The sequence below is a fragment of the Capsicum annuum genome, chromosome 11 (genome assembly GCF_002878395.1).
Source record: "Capsicum annuum cultivar UCD-10X-F1 chromosome 11, UCD10Xv1.1, whole genome shotgun sequence".
Classification (NCBI taxonomy): Eukaryota; Viridiplantae; Streptophyta; class Magnoliopsida; order Solanales; family Solanaceae; genus Capsicum; species Capsicum annuum.
The window spans coordinates 135,657,988-135,678,146 of record NC_061121.1 but is presented as its reverse complement, the minus strand read 5'-3'; the positions used below and the strand labels follow the sequence as shown (position 1 = coordinate 135,678,146).

The 20,159-nt window shown below is 34.1% G+C and overlaps 1 protein-coding gene across 1 annotated transcript in view; it reads right to left on the bottom strand.

Annotated features, from left to right (window-relative positions):
• Positions 1-200: 200 nt before the first annotated feature.
• The window catches only part of LOC107852775 (protein DETOXIFICATION 29), a 35,345-nt gene continuing 15,386 nt past the window's right edge, over positions 201-20,159 (bottom strand). Inside the window, exons 5-8 of the mRNA XM_047398983.1 lie at positions 2,297-2,353; positions 1,851-2,208; positions 1,200-1,286; positions 201-409 (exon numbers count right to left, since the gene is read on the bottom strand). Of these exons, the coding sequence (XP_047254939.1) occupies positions 332-409; positions 1,200-1,286; positions 1,851-2,208; positions 2,297-2,353 (580 nt within the window). The 3' untranslated portion in view covers positions 201-331. The remainder of the gene's footprint in view (positions 410-1,199; positions 1,287-1,850; positions 2,209-2,296; positions 2,354-20,159) is intronic.

Sequence of the window (20,159 nt, the reverse complement as noted above, 5' to 3'; positions counted from 1 at the left end):
AAAATCCATATTTATTTAGATTTAAATAATTACTCCAATCATATTATCAATCACATTCATTTGGACTAATATAATTAAAATTTATATGATCACAGAATGCCGACTTTTTTAATGATAGTTTGGTGCCTTAAATAGAAAAGATGTATTTAGTATAATTTCCAATGACGTTACTACTAATACGTTTCAAAAAATTGAATTCATTTGCCAAAATACCTTACGATGCTCAATATTACCGAGCAACGTTTCATTGAATAATGCAAAAGCAAACTCAAATTTCCAAAATTTTATCACATATATTTATGGATTAACACAATGACTCCAAGTCAAAAATTTATTTATCTACATCATTTGCTTTACCATCTTCAGGTTCTCCTCCCCACATTTTAATCCTTGCTGCTGCAATAGAAGCCTGCAATTTCACAGTACAAAAATTCATTCTGTTGCAAAACTTGGATAGATAGTGAAGTCCAATATGTATCTAGGAATTAAGTTATTAGAACTATTTACACTCTCTCACTTCCTTAATTAATTTATTCTCTCTCCCGATTCATATACATAATAAGGCCGACATATACATAACAAGACCGACTCATATACATAACTAGACCGACATATACATAGAAAGCTAATGTGTATTAACTTAAAAAATGAAATTTTTATAATATGTTTGAAGAGATGGGATTTTTTGTAATAAGTGAAAGTTAAGTTGTGAATTTGTATAATTTTTAGTAAAAATTTCACGGGAAACTCTAATTAGATACCACTATTTAACTTGCACCTCTTTTTTTTAAAAAAGCGTCTGCCAACTATCGGACAACTTCAAACATGTGCTGTCAAACAAAATGTGTAAAGTTTCAAATGGCTGTGAAGTTATGACATCTCATCCTTTTGTAAATCAAACTAAGACGCTTTCTTTTCGAGTTTGGGAAGGGGGAGGGAACTGAGACAACTGAATTACGAGGAAAAAATGATTTAATTTAATTTACATGTATTAACAATATAAGATTATTTTCGTGTTATTAGTGTATTTTATTTAATCGTTGGAGAAGGCTAGCTGCCTTATATTTCATGTTATAAATCCAACTTACCACGAACATTAGGTGTAACTACTTTCTTTTAGATAACTTAATAGTGCATGCAATAATTGGTTTGTATTGTCAACACAAAATGACTACGTATATATTTTTCAAGTTACTTACCTCTTTGTTCCAGTTGGTTTTGTAAACTATCCAAAACAGGGCGAATGTTTGAATCACAGTTCCAGTAACCATTCCATACCAAATACCCTGACATCATGAAGATTATGGATTAAATAAAAGGAATACTCACGCAAAAAGGGCAAGTATACTTGAAAAAAAAAATAGAAAAAGGGGAGAAGCTGCAAATATTCCCCTCAATTTTGTGATTTAGAGAGGATGTACGCTAGTTAAAAAAGTGGTCCATATAAATATCCTGGTCGTTTAACAAATAGTGGATATATACTCTCGTCGTTTAACAAATAGTGCATGTCTACCCTTGTACTGCATATATACCCTCGTCGTTTAACAAATGGTACATCTTCACCTTTTTTGGTAAAAAAAACGTTCAATATTTATTTTTAATTCAGTAAATATAGATTTGTTTATGAGAAGGGTAAATATGCATCATTTGTTAGATGACGGAATATATATATATATATATATATAGATATAGATAGATAGATAGATAGATAGATAGATAGATATACACACATCACTTTTTTAAGAAGGGGTATATATCGATTAACTCTAAATCGCAAAGTTGAGCGGTATATCTGCCCTTTTTCCCAAGAAGAAAAAGACAAGTATACTTGACAAAATGACAAGACTTACTTGGACACCAAGGTTGAGCTTATAGCCAAGAATTAAACCCAATGGAATGCCAAATAAATAGTAACAAGCAATATTGACATAAGCAACCAAAGTTTGCCATCCTGCTCCAATAGCTACACCAGATAGAGCTGGCTGAATATTGTTAATCACCATGCAAAATGCTAGTAATGGTGTCAACTCATAAACAAGACGCTTCACTGATTCACTCTCCGCGAATAAGTTAGGGTATTGCCTTCGAAAGACTAGTAGAAAACCCGATAAGAAAAGGCCGATCAAGAATGAAGAAATCACAACCACCACCACTGAAAATTTTGCCGTTCTTGGATGAGCTGCCCCGAGTTCATTTGACACTCGCACGCTGAAATTTTTGCACATATATGTATATAAAATATCCCTTTCGATTGTTAATATACTATACAGTAATTTTTAGGACATTTGGAACAAACCTTATAGCGGCATTGCATCCAATAGCTGCCATCACGGCCCATCCCAGTATGTTCATGCTGCAATTCCACAACTCTTAATTAATTCTTTACACAAACATGGACTCTGTTGAAACAATGTGATTGATCAACCGTGACAAGTTAACAACAAATGTTTGAAAAGATTTACTTGTCTTCAATAAGTAATTATTTAGATAAAAATTATATAAAAAAAAAATGAGTAAGTTTTGGGCCCTCAAAACTTTTGGGGGGCCTAAAGCTAGGATTTTGAAAGCTTTGGGACTGAGTCTGCTGAAAGAAGGGAAGTCAGCTCAGCCCTTGCAACTAACACTATAAAAATAGTACTAATAACTTCCGGGGAAAGTAGTTAGTAACTAACATTTTATCTTGTAGCCAATTAAGTTAGTTAAGTAGTTAGTTTCTAAAACCTTCTATGATTAGCTATATAAACATACTAACTATACATTGTACATCACAAAATCAAGATTCAATCAATGAGATCAATTTAAACTCTACTGTCTCTGCATTCTTATTCTTCCTTCTTCTTCTTCATTTCAGTTTACAGAGTTCATCATGGACGAATTCTGATTAAGTTCATGGTATCAGAGCACAATCAATTCTGTTTAATCATTTCCATTATTGTGATTCAACTTTTGCAAATTCCAAACTCTGAAATCTACAAAGATCACATACAAGAATTACTTCAAGAAAACAGTTTATAGCTATAGTGATGGCTTTTAACAGTGGTGTACATGCTGAAGAATCAGCCAATTCAACCATTGGAGCAACTTGAGTTCAACATTCAGTGCAAATTGATTATAACCAACCACTATTTCAGCATCCATCATATGTAAGTGGCCTGCAGATCATCTCTTTCCAGTTAACTGGAATTGAAAACTTCTCTATGTGGTTTCGATCCATGAGATTGTCTTTGCAATGAAGAAACAAGTTAGGGATGGTAGACAGTTCATGCTCTAAGGATAAATTCCCTCCTTAAATAAGTAACCACTGGAAAAGATTAAATTCAATAGTACTTTCTTGGATCATGAGTGTAGTAGCCAAAAATCTATTAGGTGGGATCATGCATGCCACTAGTGCATAAGTTGTTTGGAATGATTTGTGTGAGAGATTCAATAAGATTGATGGATCAAGAACATTCAATCTTCACAAAGAAATTGCCATATTGTCTCAAGGAACAACTTTTGTATCCCTGTATTACTCAAGGCTGAAAGATCTGTGGGAAGAATTTGAGGCTTTGGTTCTAATACCTAGTTGTAACTGTGAGAGTTCCAAAGATTATGTTGCTCATCTCCAAAAGTTAAAACTATTTCAGTTCTTCATGGGGCTAAATGAATCTTATAGTCAAGGAGTCAAATTTTACTCATGAGTCCATTACCATATATTAACCAATCATATGCTATGGTAATCAATGATGAAAGTAAAAAATCAGCAGAAGCTACTGTAGGAATTCTTGGCTCTACTCCTGCAATTGCAGGTTATGAATCAGCTATGCTATAAGGAGTAATGACAAAAATGGCTATTCTAAAGGTACTGAAACAACAATATTCCCCAGAAGTGGAGGCCATCAACACAAACAGTTCAAGAAGAACCAAAATTTGTATTGTGATATATGCAAGATCAGGGGTCACACCAGAGAGAATTGCTGGAAAGTAATTGGTTATCCTTCCGAGTTCAAGTTTAGGAAGAGAATGGGAACCAATGCAAGTGCAAATGCAGTGTGTAATGTTGGAGAGGAAAATGTAGGACATAGACGTAGTCAACTGGTTCTCTCAGCTCACACTCAAGCTAACTGCTTTAATCCTATAGTCAACTCTAGGATGGGTTGATCTAGTTCACAGACAAGTCCCTGTGTATTCACTAATGAACAGTATACTCAGATTCTGCAACTGTTAAATAAAGAAGACAAGTCTAAATACTCAGCTCATACAGCAGGTAAAATGGTAGAGTCAACAGACTCCACCAATATGGATTCATGGATCATAGACACTGGTGCAACCAACCATATGGTTGCGGATCTCAGTGCACTAAATGAATCCTCCATAACCAGTACGTGTACTCCAAAAAGAGTATACTTACCAAATGGTGACATATCTTTAGTCACACATGTTGGTTCAACCAATATATTTGGCATTGATACACTCATAAATGTTTTTCACTTACCTCAGTTTAAATTTAATTTGTTATGAGTCTCTAAACTTACAAAGGAGTTACAATGTCTTGTAGCTTTTTATCCTAATCTCTGTGTGTTTCTGGATCTCTATAATGGGAATGTGAAAGAGATTGGTAAAGAAGCTGCTAGACTCTATATCTTTGCCAACACCACTACAATCAATGATGCTGTGATGATAGCAAAAAGATCAAAACTTATTGATTCTATTTCTAATTTTGTCTGTGATTCTATAGTTGATAATGACAACTTAGACATAGTCTTACGTCATAAAAGATTAGGACATGCTTCTACTCATGTACTTAGGAAAACTCTGCCTATAACTAGTGATATAATATTCAAAAAAATCAATGAATGTGTTGTCTGTCCTTGTGAAAAACAAGTTAGACTTCCTTTTCCAACTACTTGTATCAAATCTACTTCTACATTTGAATTGATGAATATGGATGTATGGCGACCTTATAGAGTTCCCACATTTGAAGGAAATAGATTCTTCTTAAACATAGTTGATGACTATTTTAGAATGACTTGGATCTATCTTTTGAAACTCAAATTTGAAACTCAAATTTGATGGATCTATCAATAGACTTCCCACAACTGTGCTAGATTACATTTCCCTTTATGAGAGATTATATGGAAAGAAACCAAATATCAGCCACATGAGAACTATAGAATGCTTGTGCTAGGCTAAGATAGTTCAGCAATCTGATAAACTTCAACCTAGATCTAGGGTGTGTTTGGTATGATGGAAAATATCTTTCCCTTGTTTGGTTGTAGTAAAATATTTTTCAAAATAACTCATTTCCCTCTATTTGAGGGAAAATGACTTCCCTCATGGCCCAAGGAAAGTCTTTTTCTAGAAAATGACAAATGTAACTTATGCCTCTGTAACACCCCACACTTTTGGGCTAGAATGTAAACCGTCAATTCTATGTGTAAAGGTTCCAAAAGTCAATAAATTCTATACAAATTTAGTGTGTTAGTCAATTATGTAGTGTGGGAATCTAGTTGAACATGAATTGAGATCACAGAGATCCCCTAACTCAAGGACGAGTTGAAAGTTTTCCTATCGATTGAGTTTTGTTGAGCGTTTAAACTTGGGTCAACTTCTATCGACCATAACTTTTTGATGTAACAAACTAGAGGTCCAATTATATATCAAATGAAAGGTCTTTGAGTCCTCTTTCCAACGCCACTGGTTTCGCCTCAATCCAATATCGGGGTAAAAAGTTATGCCCATTCTACAGAGAGGTATCAATCTGTTGAGGGTGCGACAGCCGACCCGACGGACCGTCAAGCCTTCCGTCGCCGCTAAAATAGTGAGTTCAGTCACTGGAAATGACCCGACGGTCAAGGTGACGGTCCTTCACTCTCCTGACGGTCCGTCAACCAAGCCGTCGGGCAAAATTCGAAGTTCCGAAGGCAGGATGCTTAAAAAAGGGTGTTTTGGTACTTTTCCTCACAGAAAACCTCCCCAATGGATTTAATCACTCTCTAAAAACGTTATTAGTGAATTCTCATCAGTTATACAACATCAAAAACTCCATCTTCACTCTCAAAAACAAAATCAAACAAGGATTTTCTCCAAGAACAAGAAAAATCAAGAAATCAATTCTTAAGCCCAAAATTTTCAAGGAACGAATCGAGATTTGAGTTCTACTCTTTAAACTAAGTCATCAAGGTATGTGGGACTTCTCTAAACATCATGGGCATAATTTTTATTCTATTGTTTTAATTATATTAAAGATCTCCAATCATATTCATAAAGAAAGGTTTTTGGAATTATTTGAAAAGTATACGTCAGGAAGTTGTTTTGAAGTAATTGTATGTTGCCTTGAATCGTTTATCATGAATTTTGAACATAATTATGTATCTATGTTTTGGGGTGTAATGAAAGTTGAATGAGAGCATGAATGATCAAGAATCTTTCTTTTATCGTGACATTTTCGATTTATATTGTTATGGGTTGTTTAAAGGCATGAATTTTCTAAACGAAAAATTAATGGGTGAGTGCTTGTTTAATGATCATGGTCATGAATATGATAAAAGTGAAAAGGGCCACAGACATGATGTGACGTGATTTGATTGACTTGCAAGTCAGGGTATGACGATACCCAATGATTCCATGCCCTTAATAAGATAGTATTGGATGTTTGAAAAGTATGAATGTGTTTTTATTAAAGAACTAAAAGTTGGGCTTAAGAGAGCTAATACATTACCTGAAGAAGGCGTTTGAGTACAAGGGCACATCGCTGGAAACCATAGTTGCCGATACGGGACTTATGATATATGATCCTAAATGATATGACATTTTTAGGACATCTCACAGGGGGGGATTTCCTGCGGTGTGCTCACATGGGGATATAACCACTCCAATCCTGGTGGCTACTTGGGTTAGAGGCTTAGCCGCAGAGTCAAGGCGGGTTCCATATAGCTCGTGGAATTTCATATTTTATAGGGTGTACCCACTAGCTCAAAAGAATAACAAAGAGTGAATCATGGTTTCAAAAAGTGCTTTGGAGTTCACTAAAGTATGCCCATGTATTTTTACTTATGTATTATGATCATTGTTTTTATGAAATGCTCTCATCTATTTTGTATTAAAAGCATACTATTTTGAGTTATTTCACATACCAGTACGTTTGTATTGACCCCTTATATTTCAGGGTCTGAGGCTCACTCCAGGGGTCCTGCCAAACCATAAAATCTTCAAACCGAAGTGTAAAGTTGGTGAGCCTTCTTTATTTTGGAAGGCATGTTGCTAGAGTATTGCTTTTCATTTTAGTTTTGGGTCCGACTGGGGGCCTTGCCCCAGGTATAGACAAGTTATTATATTCTGATGTATTAGAGATTTTGCAGACTGAGATGGATATTGTTTAGATGTCTATTGATTTCATTTCGTATTGTTAAATTGAACTCAGAATATGACCATGATTCTGTCTGTTTATTTCTGCATTTCTTTTTATTGTATGTGAACGGTGTTCGTGATTGCTAGATAGAAAAAAGGCACCCGGTCTTTCACGGTTCGGGATGCCCGTCACGGCCTGGGCCCCGGTTCGGGTCGTGACAAACTTGGTATCAGAGCACGGTTCATGGTTCCTGGGTGTCTACGAAATCGCATCGAGTAGAGTCCTGTTTATGGGTGTGTAGCGCGCTACACTTATAAGCAGGAGGCTACAAGGCGTTTAGGAATGTCTCTCTTTCTTCATGTTCTAGTTCGTGTTATGGAGTCAGAATGTTCCTCTTTCATACTCTAGTTCGTGCTATGGTGTCGCCCATGAGAAAGTAAAGTTATCCCAATTCTTTCCTTATTCTGATGTTCTTAGATATGTCTCATTGTTGTGGTGATTCAAGTGCAGAAGTCTAGAATCTACATAGTATGGTCCTTTCTGATTAAGTCATAAAAGATTATAAAATTGTGCAAGGACTTGAGAGGATTCCGTTAGTGCTTCAAGGTGTATTGATTCTAGTGTAAACTTTGATCCTGATGAAATCGTGCTTTTCAGCCTGAGGTATTAAGTGTAACCAGTCCCTTTCAAAATTCTTGTTGGAAGGAATGTTGTATACCAGAATGTTGGAAATGTATTCCAACCGAGTAGTAGTATATGTTAAAGTGTCATGACCTAATGGTAGAGAGATGGTCCAGAAGTTGGTGATATGAAGTCACAAGGTTAATAGTCAGAGTGAGGGTGACTATTGCCTAAATAAGTAGTTGTAGTTGTATAACCCTTTGATTTAGAGGTGGTTCTCTCTTTTATGGTGGTTGGATAATATTGTGGCAAGACTTGTAGATTGTATGGTGGTGTGTGGAGAAAGTGTTTGGCTTTGATTTTTTTTATTTATTCAAAATAGGAAAGAGCCTAGAGTGGATAGTTATGGTGGTTATAGAAATCCCTTATAGGTTGTGAGTGAAAACGGTTAGATTAGCCAATAAGTTATAAGTATAGACTCATTTTTGTATGTGGAATTTGAAGGTAGTCTAAATGTATGCTTGGGTAAGTAAGTATGACGTGAGAAAGTAGAATATGTAGATAAGATCGTATAGGGTTCTAATATAAGATTAAGGTTGACCATGTCTATTATGTGACTTTACCCCCTTGACCTTCTTTTCTTTAGTGGTTGTAAACTAGTACTTCATGTGAGAAGGTATGTAGTGGATTTTGAGATGTAATAGTGATGTTATGTAGGGGTTGTGATTGTAGGTAGTAGTTAAATGAAATGAGTATTTTGAGTTGATTTCCCAATTTAATGGACTAGTATAATATGTTGCATGCTTCACTGGTGGTACGTGATTGTTGCTAGACTATAGACTTGAACTTTAGATGTAGACTGTGTTGGTGAGAGTAGTAGCTTAAGGTTAATAATGTATGTTTTGTGGGATGAACTAGTAGGCTTGATGTGATTTGTGAAAGATCCTAGGTTGATAATTTATGAAAAGTTAAGTGGTAATTGTGAGGTATTTTTGTATATGAGAACTAGTGTTAAAATGATGAATTGTGGGTGAGTCATTAAGTGGATAAGGGTGTAAGTATATAAGAACAAGTTTCCCCCCTGGTAGTATGGCGTTAGGTAAGATTTTATGATATAAGTTATGTGATTAACGGTCTAATGTTAGAAGGTTAAGTAGTGGAGAGTGGATTTTTATGTGATAAGGAGTGAGGATGTGTATGCTCATGAGACTGCGAATTGTAGGTTGATGATGATAGAGGATAGTGAAAAATTAAAGTAGCGTTCTTGGAAAGCAATGTCTTTAGTATACTTAAAAAGGGAAGGTTTAGCATTTATGGGTAAAAGTGTTTTGCGTACCTAGTTTGTGTTCTTGAAATTGTAGTATGGAGAAGTCTGGTGAGTTATTGTACGATGTTCATTGGAGTTCAATTGAGGAAATATAGGTAGGCAATATGAGCCTTAGGTATGGTTTTACAAATTGTGTTAAGTTGTAAGTTATGCGATTAGAGGTGTAATGCGAGTATTCTAAGGAGCTGAAGATAGAGTGTTAAGTGTTTAGAAGCATGGATGCCCATACCCATAATAATGTTAGTCATAAGTTGGTGACTTTGGGGTTAGAGGAAGTTATGATTAGTATCCCTGAAGGGGGATGATCCAGAAAGAATTTAGTGTCTTTATGTAAAATTCTTGAAGGAAGTTTATGTCCGTGTGTATACCGATATCCTCTATTGTATTGAGAACTGTGGTTATAGATTGATGAGAGGTTATATGCTCCAGTCTAGGAGGGTGACTTTAATCTAAGGGAGAGATGATGGATTAAAGTAGTTCCCGAATTCTTTTTGTGGTGCCAAGTTTCAAGTAAGAATTATGTTAAATCAATTCCTATTCAAGCAACCTCCTCCTACTTCGATTTGAATAGACTTCTACCAATGTCTTATGTATTCATGTCTTGCCTATGCCTAAGGTATGAGCTCTCTATGTAACTCATGTCATGTTCTAATATCCAGACAAGGAGCAATAATGTCCCTCAGCAATCCAATATTCCAAGTATCCAAGCCATATGTTATGTTGCTCATGATCCAAACCTGTCTCACAGCATGCTTAGTCCTAAGAAAACATGTTTTTGTATGTCACGGAATCATTTTATGCCGAAAGTTGTGCAAACTTATGACTGTGTCAACTCTGAAAATGAGAAGCAATAGCTTCAAGTATCAATTTTTATCTCAATCATCGACTTTCTGAATTCCGACCTTATGTTATACAAATCATGAGATATGAGTACCAATGTTTCTCACCTTAGTATGTCCTAAGAAATCATGTTGTGTTGTGGTTATGCTGAATGACTCTTTACTTATGATCTAGACACTTGATATCTGAAGCACTCCGTGTCTATTCTATCGTATCTTCACTTCATGTCCCTCCTTGAGTAGTGCAATAAGTATAAGCTATGAATTGACAAGTGTTACATCCATTCAAGATGTTTAGGCTCGGGTCCCTCAATGACCCTCCGTATGTCAGTATGACGGTGGTTGTGAAAGCGTGGTAGTGTGTTGGGTGGGGAAGTAGATGTTTTTGAAGACGGATATTTTGATGTGACTTCTAGAGCTAAGGTTATAGGAGAAGGGGAAGAAGGAGATGAGCTTTCGTTATGTGGGATAGTTAAGGAGTTATGTGGTGAAAATCTTAGTGAGATTGATTGAATTAGCTGGTCTTAGTTGGGAGATCCATGAAGTGGTAGTTATGATAGGCTTAAATTTTGTGATTGATGAAAACACAAACTTATGTGTCGTATGGTTAGTATTCCTTGAATTAAAACTTGAGGTTGTTGGATTATAGTGATAGGGTTAGGTGATTTCTTAATGTAATGTAGAGTGTAGGGTTCCGTAGTTTAAGTTAGCACCTCTTTCCTCCGAGTTGGGCTTCAGCATAGAATTATTATACGGCGGGACACAAAATTCTTGTGGTTAGATGTGTTATGGGAGAATCGTAGGTTGGGAATAATGAAGTATGTTGGTTAATATTGGGGCATAGATGAATAGTGTCTCTAAACTTAAGGTCAATTCGTTGTATCTTGTAAGGTGGAAAATGCTTCTAAATCCTGTCTCCCGCGAAATCTCATTTCATGATTAGTACTGATGTAAATAGGGCCTATGATCAGCAAATAAACTTATGCCTTATGTTGTGATGATAATTATTCATAGAACTCATGTGCAAGGTCATCCCTATGTAAAGTTTCACTACCTCATACTTCGTGCTTACGCGTTTCACCAGGGGTATCATGAAGCTCTTTCGATGCCTTTGCATATTTTGTTGAGGAAAAATATTCAGTGCGAGGTTACGTTCCTTATTTCATACCTTTAGAGCTTCAACATATCCTTACCCATCATTCGGGGATGAATGATCCCAAGGGGGAGATAATGTAACACCCCGCACTTTCGGGCTAGAAAGTAAACCGTCATTTCTATGTGTAAAGGTTCCAAAAGCCAATAAATCCTATGCAAATTTAGTGTTAATCAATTATGTAGTGTGGGAATCTAGTTGAGCATGAATTGAGATCATATAGGTCCTCTAACTCGAGGACGAGTTGAAAGCTTTCCTATCGATTGAGTTTTGGTGAGAGTCTAAATTTGGGTCAACTTCTATCAACCATAACTTTTTGTATGTAACTAATTAGAGGTCAAACTTTATACCAAATGAAAGGTCTTTGAGTTATCTTTCCAACGTCACTGATTTTTCTTTAATCCGATATCGAGGTAAAAAGTTATGCCCATTTTAAAGAGAGGTATCAATCTGCACCCTGCGGCCGACCCGACGGACCGTCAACTCTTCCGTCGCCCTTAAAACAGTGAGTTCAGTCACTAGACATGACCCGACTGTCAAGGTGACGGTCTTTCACCAATCTGACGGTCCGTCAACCAAGCCGTCCGGCAAAATTCGAAGTTTCGAAGGCGGGATGCCTAAAAAGGGGTGTTTTGGTACTTTTCCTCTACAGAAAACCTCCCCAATGGATTTAATCACTTTCTAAAAATGTTATTAGTGAATTCTCATCAGTTATACAACATCAAAAACTCCTTCACTCTCAAAAACAAGATCAAACTAAGATTTTCTCCAAGAACAAGAAAAAATCAAGAAATCAATCCTTAAGCCCAAAATTTTCAAGGAACGAATCGAGATTTGAGTTCTACTCTTTAAACTAAGTCATCAAGGTATGTGGGACTTCTCTAAACATCATGGACATAATTTTTCTTTTATTATTTTAATTATCTTAAAGATCCCCAATCATATTCATAAAGAAAGTTTTTTGGAATTGTTTGAAAAGTATACGTCAGGAAGTTGTTTTGAAGTAATTGTATGTTGCCTTGAATTGTTTATCATGAATTTTGAACATAATTATCTATCTATGTTTTGGGGTGTAATGAAAGTTGAATGAGAGCATGAATGATCAAGACTCCCTCTTTTATCATGATATTTTTTATTTATATTGTTATGGGTTGTTTAAAGGCATGAATTTTCTAAACAGAAAATTAATGGGTGAGTGCTTGTTTAATGATCATGGTCATGAATATGATAATAAGTGAAAAGGGCTGCAGACATGATGTGACGTGATTTGATTGACTTGCAAGTCAGGGTATGATGATACCCGATGATTCCATGCCCTTAACAAGATAGTATTGAATGTTTGAAAAGTATGAATGTGTTTTCATTAAAGAACTAAAAGTTGGGCTTAAGAGAGCTAGTAGATTACCTGAAGAAGGCGTTTGAGTGCAAGAGCTCATCGCTGAAAACCATAGTTGCCGATACGGGACTTATGATATATGATCCTACATGATATGACAATTTTAGGACATCTCACGTGGGAGAATTTCCTACGGTGTGCTCACATAGGGGTATAACCACTCCAATCCTGGCAGCTACTTAGGTTGGAGGCTTGGTCGCCGATTCAAAGGTGGGTTCGATATAGCCCGTGGAATTTCAGATTTATAAGGTGTAACTACTAGCTCAAAAGAATAACAAAGAGTGAGTCATGGTTTCAAAGAAGTGCTTTGGAGTTCACTAAAGTGAGTCATGTATTTTTACTTACGTATTATGATAATTATTATTATGAAATGCTCTCATCTATTTTGTATTAAAAACATGCTATTTTGAGTTGTTTCACATACCAGTACGTTTGTATTGACCTCCTATATTTCAAAGTCTAAGGCTCAGTCCAGGGGTCCCGCCAAACTGTAGAATCTTCAGACCAAAGTGTGCAGTTAGTGAGCCTTCTTTATTTCGGAAGGCCTTTTGCTAGAGTATTGTTTTGCATTTTAGTTTTGGGTCTGACTGGGGGCCTTGTCCCAGCTATAGACAAGTTATTATATTCTGATGTATCAGAGATTTCGCAGACTGAGATGGATATTGTCTAGATGTCTATTGATTTCATTCAGTACTGTTAAATTGAACTCAGAATATGACCATGATTCCGTCTGTTTATTTTTACATTTTTCTTTATTGTATGTGAATGTTCGTGATTGCTAGATAGAAAAGAGGCACCCAGACCTTCACCGTTCGGGATGCCCGCCACGGCCAGGGCCCCGGTTCGGGTCGTGACAGCCCCTCCCAACACCTTTTCCCCACCCCAACAACACTCATATTCACATTACTCAGAAATATTTTTCACTATGCTTTGCTTCAATTTTTCACTACTTGAAATAAAAAATAGTGAACCCCCAATTTTCCTCTTTTCCAATGTTCGTTGAATGTACTATTATTTCCATATGCATAAAGAAAAACTTACCTATGTTACCTTTGCTAATTGCATATTCCATTTTGTCATCGATGTAGCTTGTTTCTCAAGGTTGGATAAGCTTGTCGTTCTGTTGTATTTCTATTGATTATAGTATCTTGAGATTGCCTTGATAAAATGTTGAAAAGTGTTTTCTATATTTGCTAATTAGTAGTTGCTTAAATTTTAGCGACTTGTAATATTTTAGTATTTAATATAAATCTTATTTGCTATGCTTAAATTAGTTCTTACAAATTATTGAGTTGCTAGAGATAGTGATATACTAGTTAATAGTTAGTAGTATTTTCTAAAAAATATTTTCTAACTCACCAACTAAACACTAGAAAATATTTTTGTGAAAAATATTTTCTACTTACCAACCAAATACCATAAAATATTTTTCAAAAAATATTTTTCACTCACCAACCAAACATGAGAAAATAAGTAGAAAACCAACTTATTTTTCAGAAAAACTTTTTCTAGGAAAACATTTTCCATGGAAAATATTTTCCATCATACCAAACACACCGCTAGAGAATGTATTTTGATGGGTTATTCTGATACTCAAAAAGGCTACTTATTATATGATCATACTAATAAAGTGTTTTTTGTTAATAGGAATGTCAACTTCAGAGAAGATGTATTCCCTTTTAAAGACCTTGGACATAACTCCCAACAGTCAACTGCTACCAAACTCAATGAGACTCTAATCAACTGGTCAGACATGAAGGTCCAAAACATACAAATCTCTCAAGATTCAGCACCAACTGAGAACATTAATGATCACATGATCAAGTTCAAACTCCAAACACATCTCAACCACAGGGTGAAAATCAGGAACAAGCTGTGATCAGAAGGACCAACAAAATCAGAAAAGCTCCATTATGGCTCAAGGATTTTGTTCCTCTAAACATTCATCAAGAAGAACCTTATGCTCTGGGGAAGTACTTGACCTATGATGTATTGTCTCCAAAGTACCAGGCATATATTACAAAGCCATCTACAACTACTGAACCGGCTACTTATAGTAAAGCTGTGAAAGATCCAAGGTGGATAGAAACAATGAAGGAGTAGATTGCAGCACTAGAAGGAAACAAAACTTGGGAGATCACTAGCTTACTTGAAGGCAAGAAACCTATTGGTTGCAAGTGGATTTTCAAAATAAAATACAAAGCTACTGGTGAAATAAAAAGGTTCAAAGCTAGATTGGTTACAAAAGGCTCTAGCCAACAAAAAGGTATTGACTTTCAAGAGACTTTTTCTCCTGTTGTGATGATAAAAACAGTCAGAACAATACTCACAATTGTAGCTCAGAGACACTGGTTTATTCACCAGATGGATGTGTATAATGCATTTCTACAAGGTGATCTATATGAGAAGATTTACATGGACTTGCCACAGGGATTCATGAGCCAGGGAGAGAAGAAACCAGTATGCAAACTCTTCAAATCCCTGTAAGGTCTCAAACAGGCTCCCAGGCAGTGGAATGCCAAGCTATCAAAAGCTTTAATAAGGATGAGGTTCAAATAAAGTCAACTTGATCATTCTTTATACACAATGCAGACTAATGAAAGTATTACTATTGTATTAGTCTATGTGGATGACATGTTGATCACAGGTGACACTCTAAGGATGATTGAAGACACAAAATGAAAACTTCAGCAAGCCTTCAAGATTAAAGATCTTGGTGAGCTAAAGTTCTTCTTAGGAATTGAGTTTGCTAGGTCAAAGGAAGGCATTTTGATGCACCAAAGGAAATATGCCTTAGAACTTATATCTGAGATGAGATTAGGAGCAACTTATATCTGAGATGGGATTAGGAGCAGTTAATCCAGCTGCTATACCTATTGACACAATCATTAACCTCACAACAAAAAAATATGATGATCATGTCTACAACTAGAAGCAAGAAGTGAATGATCCACCAATGAACATACAAGGTTACCAGATTTAACAATGACCAGACCTAACATTTCTTATATTGTTCAAACTCTCATCCAATTCCTACAACAACCAAAAAAGTCTCACATAGATGTTGATGTTAGGTTAGTCAGACATATTAAGCAGAAGCATGGAAAAGGAGTACTACTGTCAAGTCAACCAAAAACAGAAGTTACAGCTTACTGTGATACAGACTAGCATCATGTCCATTTTCAAGAAGATCAGTTATTGGCTATTTTGTGAAGCTAGGTGAATCTATGGTTTCTTGGAAATCTAAGAAGAAAATACTATTTCCACAAGTTCAGCTAAAGCTGAATATAGAAATATTGTTGCAACTATTGTTGAACTTGGCTACTAGGATTGCTAAAAGAGATTGGAGTTGAAGTGAAACAACCAGCTAAGATTTATACTGATAGCAAGTCAGCTACGCAAATTACATCCAACCCTGTACATCATGAAAGAACCAAGAACATTGAAATAGATTCACTTCATAAAGGAGAAATTCAATCAAGGACTACTAAGAATCAACTATATTCCTACCAGGGAACAACCAGTTGATGTACTGACTAAATGGCTCAACAAAGCGCGACACGAATATCTTATATCCAAGTTAGGCATCTGTAATCTATTTGGGATTACCTAGCTTGAGGGGAGTGTTGAAAGAAGGGAAGTCATCTCAGCCCTTGCAACTAACACTATGAAAATAGTACTAACTAACTTCCGGAAAGTAGTTAGTAATTAACTTTGTATCTTCTAGCCAATTAAGTTAGTTAAGTAGTCAGTTTCTAGATTTTCTATGATTAGTTATATAAACATACTAACTACACATTGTACATCACAAGATCAAGATTCAATCAATGAGATCAATCTAAACTCTTCTTTGTCTCTGCATTCTTATTCTTCTTTCTTCTTCTTCATTCTTCTTCATTCCAGTTTAACAGTTCATTGATTAAATTCAAAGTTGCCCTGCCTACATAACAAAACCCGATCCCAAAAAGAAAAAGAGCAGCCTACGTAAAAAATTAATTGTAAATGTAAAATGAGAAAACTAATTAGTTTTGTAAATTGACAAGTACTCTTTTCGTTTTATATTACTTGACCATGTTGACGAAGAGAGTACTTGTCTAGAGCCTTGGTGAATACTTCCTACCTATTATCCTATATTTATATCATAATTAATTTAACTGTAGAAGTTAAAAGATTCACATAAAAATCCATATAAGCTAAGTAGAAACACCGGGTGTAAATAAAATTTTATACTAAACCTTACTAAAGCTAGATTACAAAATATTGAAGGGTCAATAGTGATCTATTCTTGCATCCTAATAAATTATTGGTATCCAAAATAGTGACAAACGTTAGCTTTCTCTTCCCTAATTTCAGTGTTGCGTTCCCAAGCAACAAGATGTTTGTTTAAGCTGATTTGTTTTCTGAGTTGGTCCAATTATTAATTCTTAGGAGTAAAGTATACTTGTAAAAATTAATTAATCCAAGTACTTCAGCAATAACCTGGCCTCTGGATATTGACATTTTAAATTAAATATCATCTAAATGCCTGGCATGTACTCCCTTCGTTCCATTTTATCCATCCCAAATTGGGATGACACAGCTATTAAGAAAATAATAAATGGTAATGTAATTTTATCATTTTGCCCCTTTTGATTGTGTCTTGTTATTAGTTAACAATGAATGGTAATGTAACTTTACCATTTTATCCCTTTTAATTGTGTCTTGTTATTAGTTTCAAAATTAATGGATGACTAAAGAGTAATTAATTACACTAAGGGTATAATGAAAAAACAAATTGTCTTGTCTTAATAAGTAAAAAAAATAAGTAAAATGAGACATCAAATTAAAAAATTTAAAACGGATAAAATGAAACGGAGGGATTACAAGTTATAAGAATTAGATGGTGGTGGATTACACTTCTCTGCCGTATCGAAGTTTGTTTTTTCCTCTTAAAGTCAGCAGTAAAATGTAGAGTCCGCTGAAAATGACATTTATTATTGGAGTAATTCTTTGAATAACATGTCTGGCAAATAATTAATTACCAATTAAATTTCTCCAACAGGAAGAGTACAAAGGATTTGTATTATTAGATTGGGATAGTGCTAAATGACCATAATTATTTGGTCATAATTTAATCATAATTGTAAAAAGATTTTAATAGCCTTTTTTTTTAAAAATAATAATAAATCTTTTGCTATTTTCAAAATTAAAAAAAGTCAAGTGCAACATTAATTCTTTAACAATTAAGAAAATCAAGAGTTTATTACTCTGTTGTGCATTCTCCGATTTAGGATGCAATAATGAAATTTCTATTCTTTTCCCTTTTGTAAAAATTAAGTTTTCTAATTTGATTGCTATATCAATTAATTATTAATTATTTTTCTTAAATAATTTTATTGTCACTCTTTTTGGGACAAAATTTCATTGTCATTTATTACTGTGAATGTGGAGTTAAAGCTATCATATTAGAATAGTTATTACTATATGTCTTAAGGAACTTTAAATGTTTTTAATTTTCTATTTAAGTTATTAATGTATATAGTATGGTGTTTTATCTTCACAATTAAAAACAGTTAAAATTTTGATATATTTTGATTTATTCAGATCTACTTTGAAGTGAAAAAATGGTCCAATATATACTAAAAAAAGATCAATTAGGTAGAATTTTCATGAATATTAATTAGTTACATCACTAATTATTAAAAACATAAAAATAAATTAAATATTTTAATTAACTAAACCAATGCAAACTAGAGAATTGACATCTAACACTATTATCATTTTTGTGTAGAATTGAATTTCATTTGTTGATATTAATATTGATTTATTTTCGATTTCAACTTTATTTGAATTACTAACATCTGTAGACTGTAAATTTATTCTAAATTCAAGCCTAAAATAATATGTAAAAATAAAAATTATGAAAATGAAATTTAAAAAGTATGTATAAATACATTAAAATAGATATTTTATGTACAAATATTTGCAAAAAAAATGAATAAATGTAATGTCGGGTTGATTTCGAGTTTGACCTTTTGTAGTTAAAACTAAATTAAATTAATTTTGGTTAAGAGTTTCTTTTCAGTAGAAAACTAGGTCACACCAATTCCTTAATTAGTGATCATATTTAAACATATTAATGAGTAAAATTACTTAATCAAAGGTCATATTAATAACAAATATAAAAAATAAATTATAAGTTATTAAATCGGTGTAAATTTGGAGTGTAAGATTACATTATTATAGTGTGATTCGTTTTGGTTGTTGTTAGCTAGAGTAGACACATATGAATTATATGGAGTTTAACGTGTGACAGTGTCTATCATATCTAAAGTGTTTTGAATTTTGACTGTGGCGTTTGAAATATTTTTGAATTACATTTAAAAATTTATTTAAATTTATTTAAATATAATAATTAATAAAATTATTTATTTAGAGGAAAAGTTCGTTACAAATATATAAGTAATGATTCTTAAGTAATCAATTTGACTTACATAGATGTGTAAGACTACAAAATTAATGTTGTCTGTTTATCATTCTTTATAAGTGAGATAAATAAATTACAAATGCCCATTTAAGTGGCACAATACTAAAATTACCATAATAATTAATTAAGGGTAATATAGTAAAATTATGATTGAAGCAACGAAGCAGACATATCTTAAATGACTTACAACAAATAATTAAAAGTGATATAACTAAATACTATAAAAAATATTTGTGAAAAAAATTTAAGTGAGAATATAAGACCTCAAGTTAATTTAAATCATTATGAATTAATTTATCATTTTGTGTCTATTTTACTTTTATGTTAAACATTATTAACATTTTCATACTTAGATGACTTATAATAATAAATTAGAAGTGATATTTAGCAAAATAAAGGTTGAAGCAGCTAAAGCAAACATATCATAAATGTTTATTTTTTTAATTAAATATTATTAATTTTTTAATACATAAAAAAATTATAATAATTAATTAAGGGCAATATAATAAAATTACGATTGAAGCAGCTGACAAGTATGTCGAAATTACAAAAGATTTAAGTGGGTCTAATATAAGACAACAACAACAATAACAACAAACCCAGTGTATTCCCAAAAAGTGGGGTCTGGGGAGGGTAAGATGTACACAAACCATACGGCTACCTCCGAAAAAGTAGAGAGGCCGGCTCAAGCTAAAGGATAGTAATAAGTGGATGGATAACATAATAAAATCAGGAATAAGAAATAGTAAATTGAAAATCAGAGAAATACGAAATACGCAAAAATAAGGACACGAAAAAAAAAATAGGGACTAAGACATAAGACATAAGGCCTCCACCTAGTCGTACCATACACGCACAAACCAAGGACACATATGTACAAGTCTCGAATTACTAACCCGGCTACACCATAACACCCTGGACTGCAAGCAACAACCCACACACTCCCATTAGCCTTCTACCCTTATTCGTAACCTCCACACCTTCCTATCTAGGATCATGTCCTTCGTCAGCTGGAGCTGCTCTATAT